Here is a 19,614-nt window from a genome sequence, read left to right on the forward strand (position 1 = left end):
CACTGTGCTCAGAAGAGTTGCCGTTCATTCTAAAGATCTAATTGTCTAGTTGTATTCGAACACAACAAACGACTATGTATCATAATTCCATAAACCTTGTTGTGGGTCGTTTTAAAAAGCAAATGGAAAACGTTAAGAGTTCACTTTTTACATTGAAAAGCTTCTCGAGCCAACAGTGTAGAGATGAGGTTTAGTAGAGCAGTGGTGGAGACAGTAATAAAGTTGATAGTCTCGTGGACAGGTGGTCCTTGATCGGTAGTGGGTGTCTCAGTGCAGTACTGGAACTTGTAGTATGGTGGTGCAAAGTTTTAATGGTTTTAATGCAAAGTTCCAAATGTATAATGCAGGATGGTATGAGGTGGTAAATTAATCATCCTTGGGTATGAAGCAGTGCTGTCAACTGGAAGTGTGGCACTGGGGGTTGGTAGTGGAGTGCTGGGGCTGTAGTGTAATGCTGGCAGGGTAATGAGGTTTTGGGACGGTAGAACACTGGTAGTGTAGGTCGGGGTAGTAATGACAGTCAGTCAATCAAATAACCATTATTTCAGCTAAGTATCCATAAAAGTCGAAACAAACAGTCAACAAAAAAAGACCAAGAATGAAAATAATAACAGTAATGGCAATTCATTTACAAATTCAAATTCCGTAACTACATAGGATCAAATCAAGACGTAAAAACGTATACAAAACCAATAAAACACAATAAATATCCAGAATTAAACAGAAAATCCAATAAAATAGACAAATACAGAAGATCGCCATCACAAAAGGGAGGATACACCACTTCCTTCTGATACGCAACATGGACAGCCAATACCTAGAAACTGCAAAAGCAATACACAGCTTGGTATCACCCAGATAACTCCCTACAGGCAAAATCCATTTCTTCCTAGGACCTCAGTAGGAGGATCAAAAAAAATAACATGCTCCACTGATGGAACCGCTTCTGGACAATATGGACAGTATGGGCAGTAACTAGTAGAATCAGATGCTCCTTGCTTCCAGGAAGCAGTAAATGAACGTACAAGAAGGGAACCCATGCAAAATTTGATATAGAGACTTTTCGCAGACAGTGCTTCAATCTCATCCAAAAAACTTTCCAATTAATAAACATCTTTAAATTCCATAAAGGAAGCTGTGAGACGGCCAAGTACTGCCAGAATTTAGGTTTTAATAATCAGTGTGCTGCCAGAATGCCTCCTTAAGCTCTTGCTTAGAGACTGTGGTGGCATCTACCAGAGACATCCAATAATTTTCCAATCTGCCGTAAGCGGTTTTGAACCACCCCTTAGCCATGAGTTACTACAGGCACCAGGCAAACCCATCACCTCTTCTAGGGCACTCTGAAAAGACGCACGCACCAGGGAGGACCACAGCCTCTGCCAGTACAACAGGGGTTTCAAACTTACAACATCACTTATTCATTTTAAGGCAAAGTCCAGCCGCAGTGGAGATAAAGGGATGCTTGATGGAAATTACACAGGTTTTTCATAAATCGATTCTCCACAAGTTCAAGGGGGTCTGGAATCCAAATGGCCCCACAGTGCTTCCCCATATAGAGAAGCCCCCCTCGCCTGGCACTTATAAACCTCAAGCGCGAATGAGTACCCCCACAATACTTCTCCAGGTTGAGCTTGGGTTTCAAGACATGGGCTGACCAGTCAAATTCCCCAGAAAGGGTCACCACCAGGATTAGAACGAGAGGTTTGGAAGGAGGATTAAACACCATGGGCCTGATTTAAGAAAAGTGGTGTGGCACCCAGTGCAGCGCCACTTTTCTTGTGCCCCTTAATGCCCCCCTAACACCATCATGTGTGTTCGTTGTATCTAAGATACAGTGCACCATGGTGGTAGTTAGGGAACTAGCATCAACATTTTTGATGCTAGTTCGGAGATTTGCAGGATTAGCAGAAAAAATGTTGACACTAATCCTGCAGAGCCCATTGAGACCCACTGTAAATAATGGTGTGTCTCCTTTTAACGCTTGCTCGGAGCATCCGCTAAAAGTGCAGAAAAAAATCACTCAAAGAAATCTCTGAGATTTCTTTGCGCCATTTTTTCTCCCCCCCTAATGGGGAAACTCCCCCTCTGTATACATTATTCCTGACGCAGGCATAATGTAGCGCAAAGGGTTACAAAGTGGCACAATGCATGCGTTGCGCCACTTTGTAAATTTGGTGCAGCGATTTTGGCCTCATTGGGCCACATCAGCATAAAAAAAATTATGCTAATGTGGCGCAAGGAGGCACCAGGGACTCTTAAATCTGTTCCAATATATTTAGTCTTGCCAAGGTTTATCTCAAACCCTCGCTGCTCACAGAAAACTCCAAAGCAATCCAAGAGCTTTTGAATACCAATAAGAAATTTGGAGAGCAACAGGGTATCATACGCGAACAGCAGGGCGGGGACCTTGGTCAGCCAACAACGGGGCATCATCCTCGCATTCCATCAGCTGGGACATCAGATCATTGATAGAGGAGGAAAGGAGTGGGAGCCAAAACACATCCTTGTCTCACTCCCCTATCAATAGGGATGGAGCCAGTGAGCTCTCTCTTTAGTCCACATCTAACCCGGCGTAATTCTTTGTATGTAAGGCAAATACGACTTTTAAGAGATAGGCAGGGATGCCCATCTCCATCGAGGCTGATTGAAGATCAACAAAGCCTACATATAATCTACTGTCCCTTGGAGAAACATACTCCCAGAATAACATCTGAAGGCGAAAGACCTGGTCAATTGTGCCTACGCCCTCTCTAAACCCATCTTGCAAGGGTGACAAGACAGCCCGATCATCCATTCACTCCTTCAATCTATTCAAAATTATGCAATAAAATAATTTTTGCACACTATCAATTAGGCTAATTGGTCTGTAATTAGTACGTAGGGAGTGGCAGCCCTTCTTGAAAACAGGGATGATCTCTGCCCCAGTCCAAGAAGAGGGAACAGGAGTGCCAGCTAACAGGTCATTAAAAAACAAAACAGAATAAGGGCACCATAAGTCTATGAACAGTTTAAATAAATCACCAGGGACTTTGTCTAGCCCTGGAGCCTTATTGTGTGGGACTAATGGAATCTAAGGTGTTAGATATCTCCCTGTTTGTTATACCAGGGGCTTGCTGCGAAATTAATTCAACGTCACAATACACATCTTATCAGCTGTGATGTTACCATTCAAGCAATGCCTCATCTCACTAGAAATTCACAGAGTCTGATGCTTACCAAGAAGACCCTCAGAGCCAACCTGAGGTGAGGTAATAATGTCCACCCCAGACCCTGGTGCACACTGCACTGCCTCATTTGAGCCCTGCGCCGCTATATGATCCACTTCTGTCTCATTGAGGTAGCAAAAGAATGCAGCTGAAAGAAGTGGTCAACTCAGGCAACCACTGCAATGCTGTTGCCAAGTGGGTTACCACAAGCACAGTCTCTACCAGCAACTACACGGCAGAAGGTACAAATATCTTTGCTTTTAAGGGCTTCCAACATTGTAGCCCACTTGCCCCATTCCCAATCTTTTTTGGCCTTTCTAATAGTGGTTTTATATAACAACCTTGCTACCCAAATATCCTCTCTAGGTACTCCTTTGATGGTCCCCAACAGGGCACTCCAAGCATTTCCTACATTTCGATGTGGCCTCTTTGTTGGTGTACTGGACACATTTGGACTCTTTAGTAAGCAGGTCACTGAGGGAATCAAACAACGAATTATGGGTTGCACTTAAAATCTCCAATTGGACCACACAGTCCTCGGATACCTTAGCAGACACCACTGCTCTAGAACCTTGGTCAGAGTATCTTCCGACTCGACCACCACATTCCATTTAATCCTACGTCGATTATTTGTAAGACAAAGCCTAAGGTCAAGGGTTGCTTGGGGGTAACTATCAAGAGAATTACCAAGGAACGTTACTGTTATACTCAATGCAGTGTGATCATTATCCTCCCTTGGTACTACTATCCATGTCGACCAGGTCAGGCAACATCCTTATATCCTAAACAAAATAGATGATTAAACAAAAATACTGTAGCTGATGGAAATGTACACCTGTCATCTATTCGTACGGGGTTCTTCCCTTACATACACGAAGACCATTGCTAAGTGTGAATGTACTGAGCTGTAATATTGCAGCAGACCAGCTTTTCACTGGAGTGATTGTGATACCAGGGACACCCCACAGATTATCCAGCTCACAGGACAGGTTCTCATGATCAGTTGACAGAGGTGCAAAGGTACAACTAAAATCCCCTGTTACAATCTTGTAACCATCCTGCATTGCTTTCTATGAGAAATTGCACTGTGTCCACTTTTAAAACTGAAAAGCATTACTTACCTGTAAACTGTTTTACCTGTGAATTCGAAACAAAGTGCATTTGATACCTGTAAGTGATACATTCTTAAAACTTTACTTTCCTGCAACAAAGATTCTGTTGGTTCTAGAAATACAGTAACAAAGTATATTTTTGGTACATAAAAACATTGGCCTGGAGTTAGCCATTGAGTGTGTGCCTCATTTATTGACTGTGTGTGTACAACAAATGCTTAGCACAACCCTCTGATAAGCCTAACTGCTCAATCACAATACCACACAAAAGAGCATTAGTATGAACTACTTTAGCCTCTGTAAAACCTCTGGGGATCCACTGGACTCTGTGCACACTATACCTTACTTTGGTATATTATATACAGAGCCCGCTTTCTACAGATTGTTATTAAGAGATACATAATAACATATATTTGCACTGAAATATTTTTAAAAAACGAACTTAAAGTTTCCTAGCCCTAAACCTATGTACAATGCAATACCTTTTATAAGACACATACCGAGAATCACAAAAAACAAGTATTAGAGTGATCTATTCCTGAACACCATTCACCTGTGCCTGTTTCTTCACGCAGGAAAAGTTACAGCTATTTGTTTAGGAAAGTGTGTTGATTACTCTAGCCATGGCTAACTTACACCCAGGGCAGACAGTAACTTCCATATCGTAAGTAATGAGCAAGTTACGTACCTTCGGTAACGCTTTTTCTGGTGGATACAGTCTATCTGTGGAGTCCTCACCTTCTAAATATCCCCATGCGCCAGCATTCCACGGAAACTTTTCTTCATAGCTCTTCCACGTCAACAAGGATGTCACAAAGCCACGACTGTGCAGGCAACTCGGTCAGATGTCACTGGAGCCATAAGAGGCCCTCATTGGCATGCTGACATCACTTTCTTTGTGCCTTCGAGACTAACTGGTGAAACCAACATCACAAAAACCACATCTTATGGAAAACTTATATTAAAAAAACCTTACATATATACAAACCTTGTATATCAAATGCAAAATATAAACACATATACAAATAGATTTCTTTTTGGTATATACAGCCAAGAAACAGGGAGGTGGGTGGGTCAGTGAGGAATCCACATGTAGATACTGTATCCACCAGAAAAAGCTTTACCTAAGGTAAGCAATTTGTTCTTCTGATGGATACATCTACCCGTGGATTCCTCACCTTTTGAACAAGAAAAGTGTCCACTCTCTTCACATTGGAGTCTAAACAATAGTGCTTCGCAAAGGTGTGGGGGGAGGTCCAAGTTGCCGCTTTACAAATGTCAACCACTGGGACAGCCCTAGCCAAGGCAGAAGTGGAAGACGTGGCTCGAGTGGAATGAGCTCTAATACATTCAGGAGGCTCTTTACTCACCATGGCATTGCAGATCTTTATGCACAGGACGATCCACCTGGACAATGTCCTCTTGTGCACAGCCTTGCCTTTCATCTTGCCAGTGTAGCCGACAAACAGCTGATCGTCCAGCTGGTGATCACATGACCTATCAATATGGAAGCTCACAGACCTTCTAAGGTCAAAGTGATGAAGCCTTGCCTTCTTCTTAGAAGAATGTGGAGAAAGATTGAATGAAGGAAAGGTGACAGAATGACCCAAGTGGAACGGAGTAACTAATTTTGGCAGAAAAGCAGCCTTAGTTCTAATTACCAACTTATCTGTGTAGAAAGTTGTGAAGGGAGATTTCACCCTTAACGTCTGTAACTTACTAACATGTCTAGCTGACATTATGGCAACCAGAAATACAGTTTTAAACGTGAAAAGTCTTAAAGGAAAACTATGCAAGGGTTCAAACGCAGAAACCATAAGCTAAGCCAATACTAAATTAAGAGCATACTGAGGCATGATAAATGGAGAGGCAGGGTACTTATTAGTCCCTTAATAAACCTTAGCACTATAGGGGACTTGAAAAGGGAAGGTTGGTCAGGTAAACATAGGAAAGTCAAAAGAGCAGACAAATATCCCTTAACTGTTGCAACTGCACAAGCTTGCTGCGTTAGTGAAAACGCAAAACGTAAAGTATCAGACAAAAGGGCTTCCAAAGGGTCAACTCAATTTTCTTCACACAATTTATTAAACAAACTGAGCCCATCTGCCAACATAAACCGACTTGGTGGAGTGTCGCCTGGACGATAAAATGACATCAACATGTCAGGGGGGAGAGAAAAAGAACTCATGTTGTCCCTTTCAATTTCCAGACATGCATGTGCAGGTTCTGGAGGTGGGGGTGTAGCACCTGCCCCTGCAACTGCAAGAGGTCTTTCCTGTGAGGAAGGCGGAGTGAAAGGTACAGTGAGAGCGGAAGTAGTTCTGTGTACCACACCCTTCTTGGCCAATCCAGGGCTAATATTTATGACTTAGGCCTGGCCTTTCTCAGAGCTCGAGGAATCAAGGGTATGAGGGGAAACGGGAAAAGCAGTCCAATTGAAATGGAGCCCCAATCCTCCCTCTATTGGATACTGGAGGCTGCTTAATGACATGCAGTGTGTGTTCTCATGAGTGGCAAACAGATCTATCTGAGTGGTAACCCAAAGCCTGAAGATGTCTATCACCACCTCTGGATGGAGACGCCACTCGTAATCGGCTGAAAAATGTTGGCTGAGACTGTCCCCTTGTACATTCAGAACTCCAGAAAAGTGATTTGCTTTGATGCAAATCTGATGGTGCTGAGCACAGGACCAGAGTCCTAGAGCCTCTCTGCAGGGAACATACAACCCTACACTTCACTGTTTGTTTATGTACCACATTGCGGTGGTATTGTCTGTCAAGACCTGTACCAACTGACTGCAAATGGAAGGGAGGAAGGCCTTGAGAGCCTTCCCGCAATTCCAACAGGTTGATGTGTAACAACTGTTCCACTGGGTACCAAATTCCCTTGATCTCCAGATCCCCCAAATGCGTTCCCGACCCTAGAGTAGAGGCATCCGTGATTACAGTGACCACCGGAGTTGGAGGACAAAATGGCTTCCCTTGTGATAGACTGCTGGCCTCACCCCACCAACGAAGACCTGCTGCAGTGTCTCTGGAGATTCTGACTGACTCTTTGAAATCTCAGTTGTGTTGAAGCCACTACCTGCGGAGGCACCACTGAAGGGCCTCGGTGCCAGGGTGCAGGGGTGACCAGCAGGCTTAAGACCTTCAGAACTGGAAACAGCGCTCCATTTTAAAACATTGGACTCATAGCTTAAATGTCTTGAATCCTCTGTGGAGGAGGGGAGGCATGATTCGCTGTAGTGTCCAGTACTGCTTCTATGAACAGGGAACACTGAGAGGGCCCCAGATGAGATTTGGGCCCGTTTTTGGAAAAGCCCAGACAGTACAACAACTGAGTTGTTAACCACAAGTGATGCAACCCCAACTCAGGAGACCTGGTTTTGAGCAACCAATTGTCCAGGTAAGGGAATACTGGTATGCCCCCTCTTCTGAAATGTGCTGCAACCACTGCCATCAGCTTCATGAAGACTAGGGGGCAGAAGTAAGACCAAACGGAAGGACCAAAAACTGGTAGTGCTATGATCTCACTGTAAAGCGGAGATACATTCTGTGCAATTGCAGAATTGGGATGTGAAAATACACATCCTGCAAATCGATCAAAACCATCCAGTCTTCTTTGTCCAGTGCCAAAAGCAACTGTGCCAGGGTCAGTATTTTGATTTTTTCCTGTTTGAGGAATCAATTCATAACCCTGAGGTCTAAAATCATACATAAACGCCCATCCTTTTTGAGAATCAGGAAATAATGTGAATAACATCACTGACCCCTTTCCTGCTCCGGAACCAACTCCACTGCGCATTTCAGGAGTAGAGCTTGGACATCCTGTTGGAGTAACAAAAGATGTTTTGTTGGAGAGGGAAAGTAGGGGGAAACTCCCAGAAGGGTAGGACATATCCATTTTGTACAATACTCAATACCTACAGGTCTGATGTACTGGACCTCCATTGTTATAAAAAATGAGCCAACATCCCTTCCATGGGTAAAGCATGCGCCAAGATGGTGGAACTAGGGCTGCTTCCCTGAAACATTGGCCGGGGAGGAAGAGGATTGGGAAGGCTGATGGGCAGCTTCACGCTGCCTTCCCCGGCTCCATATAGAGGGTTTGACTGCTGCTGCTACTGATATTGCTGTCTTCCTCAAAAAGAAAAAGATATGCCAAATCCTCTGAATCTCCAAAATTGTCTATAATCTTTTGGCTGCGACTGCAGGCTCAAAGATCGTGCTGTTGCCTTGATCTCTTTAAACCGTTCCAAGGCTGAGTCAGCTTTCGACCCAAACAACTTTCACCCATTAAATGGAAGATCCAACAATGTTGTATGCACATAGGGCAAAAAACCAGGGGGCATATTTATGAGCCCCTAGCGCCACTGGAGGGTCACTTTACATGATGCTCCGGTGGCGCTATGCCTGCGCCGTATTTACAAGGTAGCGTTAAGCCACTTTTTGTGACCTAATGCCACCTTATAAATAAGGCCCCTTCACATGCAGTACTTTGCATGGGAGGGGCATGCAATGGGTGTTGCTGTGGTACACCCATAGCAACACCCTTTGCATTTTGACGCTGTCCCAGATGTACGTGTTTCGTAAACCTGAGGGAGCGCCAAAATCTAACGCCACCCTAGGGGTGGCGTTAGCAAGGCGCAACAATGTGGAATACTTTTATTTCTCCTTGTTTTTTGCTTTTTCTATGTGTGCTGCATTCTGCAGCATGCATTAAAACAGCAAAATACCAGAAATTATTGTTTATGGGCGGGAAGTTGTCACTTCCTGCACGTAAACAATCATTTCAAAATGACGCTTTAGGTCTTCTGTGTGCTGCATTCTGCAGCACACACAGAAGTACCAAATTGCCATTAGTGATTGTTTATGTGCAGGAAGGGACACCTTCCCGCACATAAACAATCAAACCCCTCAACGCAGACATCCTTGCACGATGGTGCAAGGAAGCCTGCATTGGCACCAGGCAGCTCAATTTAGCGCCAGCGCAGGAGAAACGCAGCTGTGTGCCATATTGTAATAAATACGGTGCATCCCTGCGTTTCTAAAGTGATGCAGCACTGCCAATTTTGGCGCAGCACCATGCTGTGCCACTTTTTAGTACATCTGGCTCCAGATCCCCACAACCATACATCTTTTCTAGAAACCACTGAGGTCCCCATTGCTCTTGCCAGTCAGCAGTATCCAACCCTGAATGAATGACCTTGTGCCAAGCAGCCTGTCCATCATTTAAAGGTTCAGCAAAATGGCCTTGAACATCGTCCGGTAACTTCAGGAGTACCAACTTAGCCGAGTCCATTAAGGCATTCAGGTAACAACCCAGCAAAACCATAGCATTTGTTAATTTTAATGCCATACTGCAAGACGAAAACACCTTTTTTGCTGACTGTTACATTCTCTTTGATTTGCTATAGAACATGAGGCCTACACAACCAAACTCTCAGGTGTAGGATGTGAGGTCTCCCGGAGCAGGCTTGTACGGTCTTGCGATTGGAGGTGACACAGCAGCAGACTTAGGTTTCTGCCAGATATCCAGAAATGGTTCCATCAATGCCTCATTAAAAGGTAATAATGGAACGGAAGTAGACGAAGATTAATGCAAAACATCTGTTAAGCAATTTGACTTAAGTTCAGTTGTGGGTAGAGGCAATTCCAAGATTTCTGCAGCCTGGTGTATGACAGAATGATAAGAAGGAATCTAAGGTAGAGGGATACCGTTAAGTGATGACAGCTCCCATTCAGGGGAAGTATCTAGCCATCAAAATCAGGTTCCATCTGAATTATCTCCCCCTCTTCAATATCATCTCTACCAAAACATACTGTTCTTCCTCTAAAAGTCTCTGAACTTCTCACCTAGATCTCTGCTTCAACACCGGCATCAGCGATGTCAGCAATGATGCCAGTGACACAGGTAATGGTGCTGAAGAATCCAACATCGGCGCCGGAGACTTGGACTTGGAACCTTGAACCGATGGAACTGATGATGCTGGAGTCGAATGTTGCAGCCTCTTCAGCTGATGCCAAGGAAGGCCTGGCGGCACTAATGCTGAAAACCTTTGTTCAATTTGCAAAGTCGACTGCCTCAGCGCTGGATGAGGCCATAACACCTGAGGCATTGGTACAAACGGCAAGAATGGACTTTGCTGGTACGAATCCACCCAGCAACTAAGATAGTGGACCCACTGGGCCCACAGGTGCACCGGATTGGGTCAATGGCCTGCTAAAGATACCATATATTACATTCAGAAAACTTGAGTGATCCCTCCCTGGAACTGGAAATGCCAGATAACTCTGTTCCTCTGGAGGAGGAGCTGGCATTACTGAAGGCTCATGCTGTGCCTCTGGCTCCGGATCAGGAAGCGGGGAAGTCAGAGCCAGAGCCAGACTCAGAGATGATGTCAGTGTGGGCTCTGGAGATGGAGATATTTCACATTTCTCTTGTCTCAACCTCTTTGGAGAACCTGACTTTGAGGATTCTTCCCTCGTAGAATGGCATTGAGAATAGTAATGCTACTTTTTCTTGTGCTTCCTTTTTGATGATTTAGAAGAATGGGGCATCGGCAACTTCAATCAGGGCAATGACTTCTGATGACCTCTTTTTTCTTGCCTGGCTTTGGCTATAAACAGCTTCCCCTCTCGCTTCTTCAGCGCATTCGGATTAATCTTTTGATAACGACGCACAGGTCTCGGCGTCGTCATCAGAAGCACCAAAGACAATTGTCATATGGGTCAGTAATGGACATTTGACCCTCACATTCCCTGCACGGCTTGAAGTGACATCGCTTTCCACAACAAAGTATCAGAGAAGAAACTATCTAAGAAGTCTACAATGTAACTTTGAGAGCTACCAGAAAAACTGTTACATGTCGAAGGCGTGGAAAAAAGTGAACTGACGCCATCATGCCAAAGGGGGCCTCTGATGGCTCTGATGATGTCAGACAGAGCAGCGTGCGGAGCAGTGGCTCTGTGATGTCCTCGTCGATGTGGTAGAGCTATGAAAAAAATAAAAGTTTCCACGGAATGCTGGTGTATGGGAATATTCGAAAGGTGAGGAATCCACAGGTAGATGTATCCATCAGAAACCTATTTACAAAAATTAAGGTGAAAAACTTTAAAATTATCTACCATTAATCTAAAATTCTCAACCTCTCATATTGCATAAAGTATACATTGAAAGAAGAATAACTGTTTACCTGAGTCCTTGTTATCCCTCATTCCATAGACAAACACATCTTTCACAAATGCCTGAAGTTCGGCATCCTCGCAAATTGTTTCATCATCTTCATAATAAATATTCACCACATCTGTAACAAAGCTGCAAATCAAAGAGGCAGTTACACAATAAAAAATCATAAATATATAGATATACCTTAATATTCAAAGCAACAATGAAATTAAAACTAGGATGGGAAACTGTAAAAAGTCAGAGAGGTATCCCTCAACAACTGTTTATGCTCACTCTTTGAAATAGATGAAAAATCCACAGCTAGTTGGTTAAGGCCTAATCCGCCACAATGCATTAATGCCTAGTCCCAGTCCTTATTTCATGAAGCATTGCCACCTCTCAAGCAGGCACTCAATTGCCAAATTCTTTGGTAAGTCACAGAAAACAAAACTTTCACCCCTGTGCCCTATGGTTGCCTTGTTGTATGCTCAATTGTATGCAAAGAGATGATGTAGTATCCTATATGTTTTCATTACTATATGTCTGAGTTGGTGTTTGAAATGCAGAGAGTAAATTAAAGTAAAAACATGTTGTTGTGTTGACTGCAGTAGAAGCTAGGAGATAAGGACACCTGAAAGAGAATGGAGCCCAACAGGTCCTACCTGCTTTTGCTGTACCCTGACAGCCTACCATGAAATAAATAACTTATCTCCTACCTGAGTGCTCTAGACTCTTTTATACCTCCAACCTCAACAGATGTGCTACATGATACATTGGTTGTAGTAGTGCATCTTTGTTGATTTACTCTATGTGCATATGTTTAGATTATATTGATTTACACATCTGTGATGTCAACATTGCCTTCTGCTCTGTTCATTGGCATGGTGTGTGGTAGAGGTGTGACCACTGAGCCATCTGTCTGTATTAAGATCAATGAAGGAAAAGTTTAAAATGATCTGAGCGCACCTGAATACTTTTGAAAAGCGTATAATCTAACACATGCAATCAGTAAAAGTGGTACAACACTGATGTTGGGCTGCTTTTATTGCACAAAAAGTAATGACGGCAAAACCCATACATCATAGTGATATGATGTTATAACCTAATTTCTGCAAAATATTGATTTGATTTCATCCATTCTGAGGCTTAATCTCACCCTGATTTCCTTCTGTCCAACGGATACGTTTCTGAGCATCACACTTCATTTCAACATGACAGCACAATCCTCTCTGTTACGTTTTACCACATTCTTTTGTTTTGCTTAATATGCATCATTATCGAAAGGTAATCAAAACTTGCAGATTGCAATCATACTTAGTATGTGACTCGCACCTTCAAGGCAGTAGTTTTACAAATGTCTCACTTCAAGAGACAGAATGTGTATTAACCAAGCAAGGCATGATTTTTCTACAACCTACATTCTTGGTTACATAGTATTACAATTTCTCTTCTTTTTTGCTACAGACAATCAATCAGTATAGTTACATACTTTGCAGAAAACAAGACACACACAGTGGCATCAGAAACATTGGCTTGCCATAACTGTGTGACAAGTAGGGAAAAATGCTGCCTTAATTAAGTATCTGTGCCCTTGTGACTGGTGCACAAACTCCACACTCCCTGTTTGGACCTTCGTTTGTACTGTCATCATTAAAGTACACCCTTTGATGTAACGTTATTTTTCACAATGCCCTGTGGCTATAAGAAAAAATATTTATAGTAAGATGAAATGACCTACTGAAAGTGGGTCGAGGAGCAATTAAAAATACATGAACTATATAGAAGCAAACAATCAATATTCTATGATACTAAGGGCCATATGTACGAACACTTTTTCCCATAGACACAGAATGGGGAAAAACCTTTGCTACATCTGGCCCTAAATGAGATACCTTTCATAATAGGTGCGACATCAGAGTAGGACCACAAGAATGCTACTACTCACGTACTATAAAATGCTATTCACTAACCTAGGGTAAATTCCCCCACCTCCCTCTCTACTATCTTTTCTATGTTGAGATCTTTGTCTATATGGTGAACATTTGCCACACACAGGCCTACATCTTAGCAGTAAATCTACAAGGGACCAAGAAAAATGTCTGGAAAACAGAAGGGGTTTAGGGAAAAGTTAGGAAAGGTTTAAGGAGGGATAGGCTACTACAAACTCCCACCGGCAAAAGTGTAAGCCCTTCCCTATTCAAACTACACTTCTAAAGTTACTATAGCCCTAAAGGTAATAAAACGGTAGTAAATGAACACCACCCTGGTGTTGGACAATGTCAACTAACATACATGGGCACTCAAAGGTACTTCAACAAACTCCCATAAAATAATGAAGATAAGAACTTCAAATAATTCTGCAAATAAAATTATTTTCACTTTTAAAATTTGATTTTAACTTAGGTTATAGAGCAGACAGGCTTACCTAGGGCAATAAGGGCAATATGTAAATAATTTATGCAGTACTGAAACTGTAATTAATTTAAAAGTCAAAGCAATAAAAATCCCAAACTGAATAGGAAATAGAGCAAAATGTAATAAACAAATTGACAGCAAAATGACAACAATCCACTAAGTATAACAAGAGACAGAAGCTTTTAAAGTTGTAATTAGAAATAACTGCCAGAAGTCCTAGGCGCCAATTATAGTTATGGTCGTAGGAGATTGTGCAAAGAAATATAATTGCAGATTGTAACCAGAGCTTGACAATCAAACATTTTTCAAGAACTTGCTTTACAGGTTTTCACAGCATATGGGCTCTGTGTTCTAATTGAATTTTGTACCTGATATCCACTTACCGCAACAGCACCCTTTATAATGCACACACCAGAGGGCCTCCTACGCGGGGTGTAAATACAACAGATTAGTGAAAATTATGACTACTCTTGGCCTGGGTGAACCAGATTGACTCTATTCCCAAACCTACCAAATCTCTCCAAGTTTATTTGTTCCTCAATGTCTGAGAGGGTTTTGCGATGGTTCATGGCAGCAGAGGTCTACAACTGCTACAACAAATTAGAGGAATGAGACCAGCTTAACTTGTTCTTGAACTCTAGAATTACTTAACATTTAAGAGATAGACTAAAAACACAGGCGGCCAACAGCAATATTTCAATGTTCAATGAGTGCCAAGGTCCTAACGAGGCACCAACATCATACAAGCTTCAACAGGGCTAACCAATGGTAGTCTATAGGTCAGAGCGACCCTTCTTAAGTTTTAAATGAGACTGGCAAGCCAGAAGACAAAAATATAAATAAACAAATAGCACTTTAGAGTAGGGTGTGGGCCAAAGGGTGACAATGGAATCAAAGATGGTTAAACGAAAGCTATAATGTGAAAAGATTTTAAAAAATCCGCGAGAGGCAAATGGAATGAGAGTCTGAAAGAAGGTAGGAAAGAAGAATGCAAAAAGGGAAAGAATAAACGAGAAGAAAGAATTGTGGAACCATTTCCAAAGGACCATCTTTCAGAGGGTTGGAACGGCAGGTTTCCCTCGCTCATGTGGCACGAAATGGTTCAAAGTAGGAGGCTATTTTATTTTTCTAATCACTACCACCATGAGTGTGTTGTGTTAGTGTAAGAAATGACAGTGGGTTGGTACGGTAACACTTGCAATATTGGCCTGCATAGGAATTTCATGCCGCACTGCCACAAGTGCAGTTTCAGTGCTATGTTTATAAGAAGGTCCATCTGACACATGTCCAGGTAGAAACGGGCTTCCAGAAAATCTGGTACTTTGTTTTGAGGCTTCCAAGATTCACAGGAGATTGACAAGGGGATGTTATTTTCTAAAACTGTTAGATCAAGGGCCATGTTTTCAGGAATAGTGTTGAATCCAGCTGCTGCAAAGGTGATCAGAGTGGCTGGCTGATTAGGATGCTGGTCAGGGTGTTAGGAACTGGATTGCAGATTAGGATGCCAGTATATCTGATGGTAATGGTGTCCAGAATGGCATGCACTAAAGGATCTGTGTGAGGGACTAAGGATGAGAGCAGGGCTATGGCCCCATCTGAGAGCAATTAATATATGCTAAGTTTTGGAAAGCTGCAAATTCAGGTGTTTATAGATGTTATACGGAAGCATGAAATGATTAGTGAGTTTAGTTCACACTCTCCAGGTTATTGCGTGAGAACACACCCCCTTTCTATGTATTAAGCAAAGATTTACGCAGTATAAGTAAACAGGTACGGGGTTCTCACCAACCTTTAATTGGATCAGACTTGGCCACTGCTAGATCATTTGGGAGCGGCAGGTCTGCTGTTACTCTTACCATAATTTATTGTCAAAGTTGAGTGCCTGAGAGCTTTACTCCCCTTTGAGTCTTGGGAGTCAGTGGCACATGTTTTTTATTTCCTATTTTCTAAAGATAGCTGTCTTCTCTAGCCATCTTGATTAAAGCTGTTCATTCCACTACCAGGAAGGGTGTCATTATTTTGGAAATGCACTGAGACCCTGCTCACGGTGTTATGTCTGGTATCTGCAGGGCCAACTTTGGGAGTTTATTCTTGAAAGGCCAAAGGGTATGCAGACAAACATAGTGTGTGCTCAGCAAAATTAATGTCCAGCCTTTGGATCAGTCATTGCTCCAATGGCTGCTTTGAATGCTTAGATGTTCTTGCCTAGCAGGCAGGGGTTTCAAATTAGAGAGGTTATAGTCTGCCAGAGGAGTGGAGGCTAGAGCCTTCACTGACCTTGGGCAAGGTTCACCAGAGTCTAAATGACCCTATGTGTCTTAGCAAAACCCACTTACAGTAAGTGTTAAACCCGGCAGACTTAGGGTGGTCTTCTCTCCAACTTTTTGACTACCCTTCACTGTCCTCACCTCACCGTTTTTTCTGGTTTTAGGACTCTGCATTTCTTGTGCTTTCTCAGCTAAACATGGTAACTGTTGGAAATGGGGTCTTTGGCTGGCAGTCAGGTTACCCCCTGTCCAAGCAAGGACCCTCACTCTAGTCAGGGTAAAAGAGAATCACCCTCAGCTAACCCCCACTCACCCCCTTGGTAGCTTGGCATGAGCAGCCAGGCTTAACTTCAGAGTGCTAGGTGTAAAGTATTTGTACCAACACACACAGTAACTTAACCCATTCGTCGCCAAGGACGTAATGGTTACGTCCATGGCTACGCCCGTGTGGCGCCATGGAGGTAACCATTACGTCCGGGGACCGGCCCTTGGGGGAAGCGCTAGCGCTCCCCCGAGGATCACCCCCCCACCCCCCCAGGCCAGGGCTGAAAGGGGAATCTCCTTGGGGGGCCAATGTATTTATCGCCGTTTCTGCCCGGCCTTATTTTTAGGCCGATCTGCCCCCAAGGGCACCAGGGATTTTATTGTTGTTTTTTTTTTGTGTTGGGGGGCGGCCCCTTGGGCAAGGGTCGCCCCCTGGGCCCATATGTATTATTGGGCAGTTCTGCCCCCCTTTGGGGGCAGATAGGCCTATTTTTTTAGGCCTTTCTGCCCCTAAGGGGGGCAGAATCCCCATAGCACCAGGGATACTATATGTGTGTGTGTGTGTGTGTGCTTTGTGTGGAGCCCAAGTCTCCTGATTAAAATGATACCTCACTTGTGTGGGTGGGCCAGGTGCCTGCAACAGAAAAAGGCCAAAAACTTGTAAAGATTGAGGGGATAGCACAGCGAGTTGATAAGCACATAGGGGGTCATTCCGACCCTGGCGGTCATAGACCGCCAGGGCCGGGGACCGCGGATGCACCGCCAACAGGCTGGCGGCGCATCCAGGCCAATTCTACCGCCGCGGTCAGAAAAGGGAAACCGGCGGTTTCCCGACGGTTTTCCCCTGGCCTGAAGACTCCTCCATGGCGGCGCTGCAGGCAGCGCCGCCATGGGGATTCCGACCCCCTTCCCGCCAGCCTGGTTCTGGCGGTTTTGACCGCCAGAACCTGGCTGGCGGGAACGGGTGTCATGGGACCCCTGGGGGCCCCTGCAGTGCCCATGCCAATGGCATGGGCACTGCAGGGTCCACCTAACAGGGCCCCACAAAGATTTTCAGTGTCTGCATAGCAACTGCACCCGTCACACCCTTTCCACTCCGCCGGCCGGCATCCTCGTGGAAGGGGGTTTCCAGCTGGGCGGGCAGGCGGCCTTCTGGCGGTCGCCCGCCAGCCCAGCGGGAAACTCAGAATGACCGCCGCGGTCTTTTGACCGCGGTACGGTCTTCTGGCGGTTCCCGCTTGGCAGGTGGCTCCCGCCGCCCGCCAAGATTAGAATAACCCCCAAAGTCTTCTTTTATACATCTTTAGGCTGAATCTGCTTTGGGGACCCACACAAGTGAGGTATAATTTTTATCGGGAGACTTGGGGGAGCGCTGGGTGGAAGGAAATTTGTGACTCCTCTCAGATTCCAGAACTTTCTGTCACCGAAATGACAGGAAAAAGTGTTTTTTTGGCCGAATTTTGAGGTTTGCAAAGGATTCTGGGTAACAGAACCTGGTGAGAGCCCCACAAATCACCCCATCTTGGATTCCCCTAGGTGTCTAGTTTTCAAAAATACGCAGGTTTGCTAGGTTTCCCCAGGTGGCGGCTGAACTAGAGGCCAAAATCCACAGCTAGGCACTTTGTAAAAAACAGCTCTGTTTTCTTTCTGAAAAGGTGGTGTGTTTGTCCAGTTAATTTTTGTAGGAAGGATCATGGCTTGCCGCAGGATGACCGCTCAGCAGGTTGTTAGTGTGCTTTTGAGTCATCTTCTGACCATGATTATGAGACTGACTCTGCATCTGAGGTAGAGGAGGAAGTGCAAGATTCTGGAAGTTAATTTTCTGTCAGAGAGGAATCATCTGATGATGAAGCCACTCTCAGTGCTGATGAAGGGCCTGTTTTAGAGGAGGACACTGATGTGCCGATGGTGCAGGAGCCAGCGGCTGAAAGGCTTCCCATTGGAAGACCTGACACGTGGGTTGCACCAAACATGTAGCAGCCACAGTTGCCTGCGTTTACTGGTTTTCCAGGGTGTCGAGTTAATACGGAAAACTTTTTGCCCGTCAACTTTTTTGAGTTGTTTATGGACAATATATTTTTGGAAGAGATTGTTGAACAGACTAATTTGTATGCAGAGCAGTTTTTGAGGGACAACGCTGCTAGACTTAGGCCACACTCTAGAGCTAGCCGGTGGATTCCCACAAATCTGGAAGAGTTGAAAAAGTTATTGGGTTTAACTTTTTTGATGGGGATGATAAGGAAGCCATCGCTGTCTTCATATTGGTCTACTAGTCCCTTGATGGCAACTGCTATATTTCCTGCCATCATGAGTCGTAACCGGTATGAGCTTCTTCTTCGGATGTTGCATTTTGTAGATAATGCTTTAGCCTTGCCACAAGATCACCCTGATTCTGACCGTCTTTTTAAGATTAGACCTGTCCTTGATCATTTGGTAGATTGGTTTTCAGAGATCTATGTTCCAGGCAAAGAAATATCTGTAGATGAGTTTTTGGTCCTGTTCAGGGTCGTTTGGTTTTTAGGCAGTACATTCCTAGCAAGAGGGCACAGTATGGAATTAAATTGTATATGCTGTCTGAAAGTAGTACAGGATATGTTTATAATTTACGGGTCTACACTGGTAGGGATTCCAATACTGACCCCCCTGATTGTCCACCCACTTTTGGAGTTAGTGAGAAAATTGTGTGGGAACTTGGTAGACGACTATTTAACAAAGGTCACCATTTATATGTAGATCACTTCTACACTGGAGTTCAGCTGTTCAAGGAGTTGTTCAGAGTGGACACTGTTGCTTGTGGCACAATCCGCTCTAATCGGAAAGGCTATCCAAGAGAGCTTGTCTGTAAAAAACTTGAGAAGGGACAGTGCAGTGCCTTGCGTAATGATGAGCTGCTAGCTCTGAAATTTGTAGACAAGAGGGATGTATACGTGCTAAGTACCATCCATGATGAAAGTACTTCACCTGTGGCTGTTTGGGGTCAGGTTGCCGAAGTGCGCAAACCTGTGTGCATCTTAGACTATAATAAGCACATGGGTGGTGTTGATAGAGTAGATCAGAGGTTGGAACCTTACACTGCTGCTCGTAAGTCTTATGTTTGGTATGAGAAATTAGAGGTTCACTTGTTCCACTTGGCAACTTTTAATGCTTTTATTGTGTTCAAGGATAGTTCTCCAGAGTCAA

General features: G+C 44.0%; 1 protein-coding gene across 1 annotated transcript in view; it reads right to left on the reverse strand.

Moving 5' to 3' along the window:
- Positions 1–19,614, reverse strand: part of ALOX5 (arachidonate 5-lipoxygenase) — an 859,090-nt gene that overhangs the window by 174,025 nt on the left and 665,451 nt on the right. Inside the window, exon 11 of the mRNA XM_069240432.1 lies at positions 11,517–11,638. Coding sequence (XP_069096533.1) covers positions 11,517–11,638 — 122 coding nt within the window. The remainder of the gene's footprint in view (positions 1–11,516; positions 11,639–19,614) is intronic.

This window comes from Pleurodeles waltl, chromosome 6 (genome assembly GCF_031143425.1).
Source record: "Pleurodeles waltl isolate 20211129_DDA chromosome 6, aPleWal1.hap1.20221129, whole genome shotgun sequence".
Lineage (NCBI taxonomy): Eukaryota > Metazoa > Chordata > Amphibia > Caudata > Salamandridae > Pleurodeles > Pleurodeles waltl.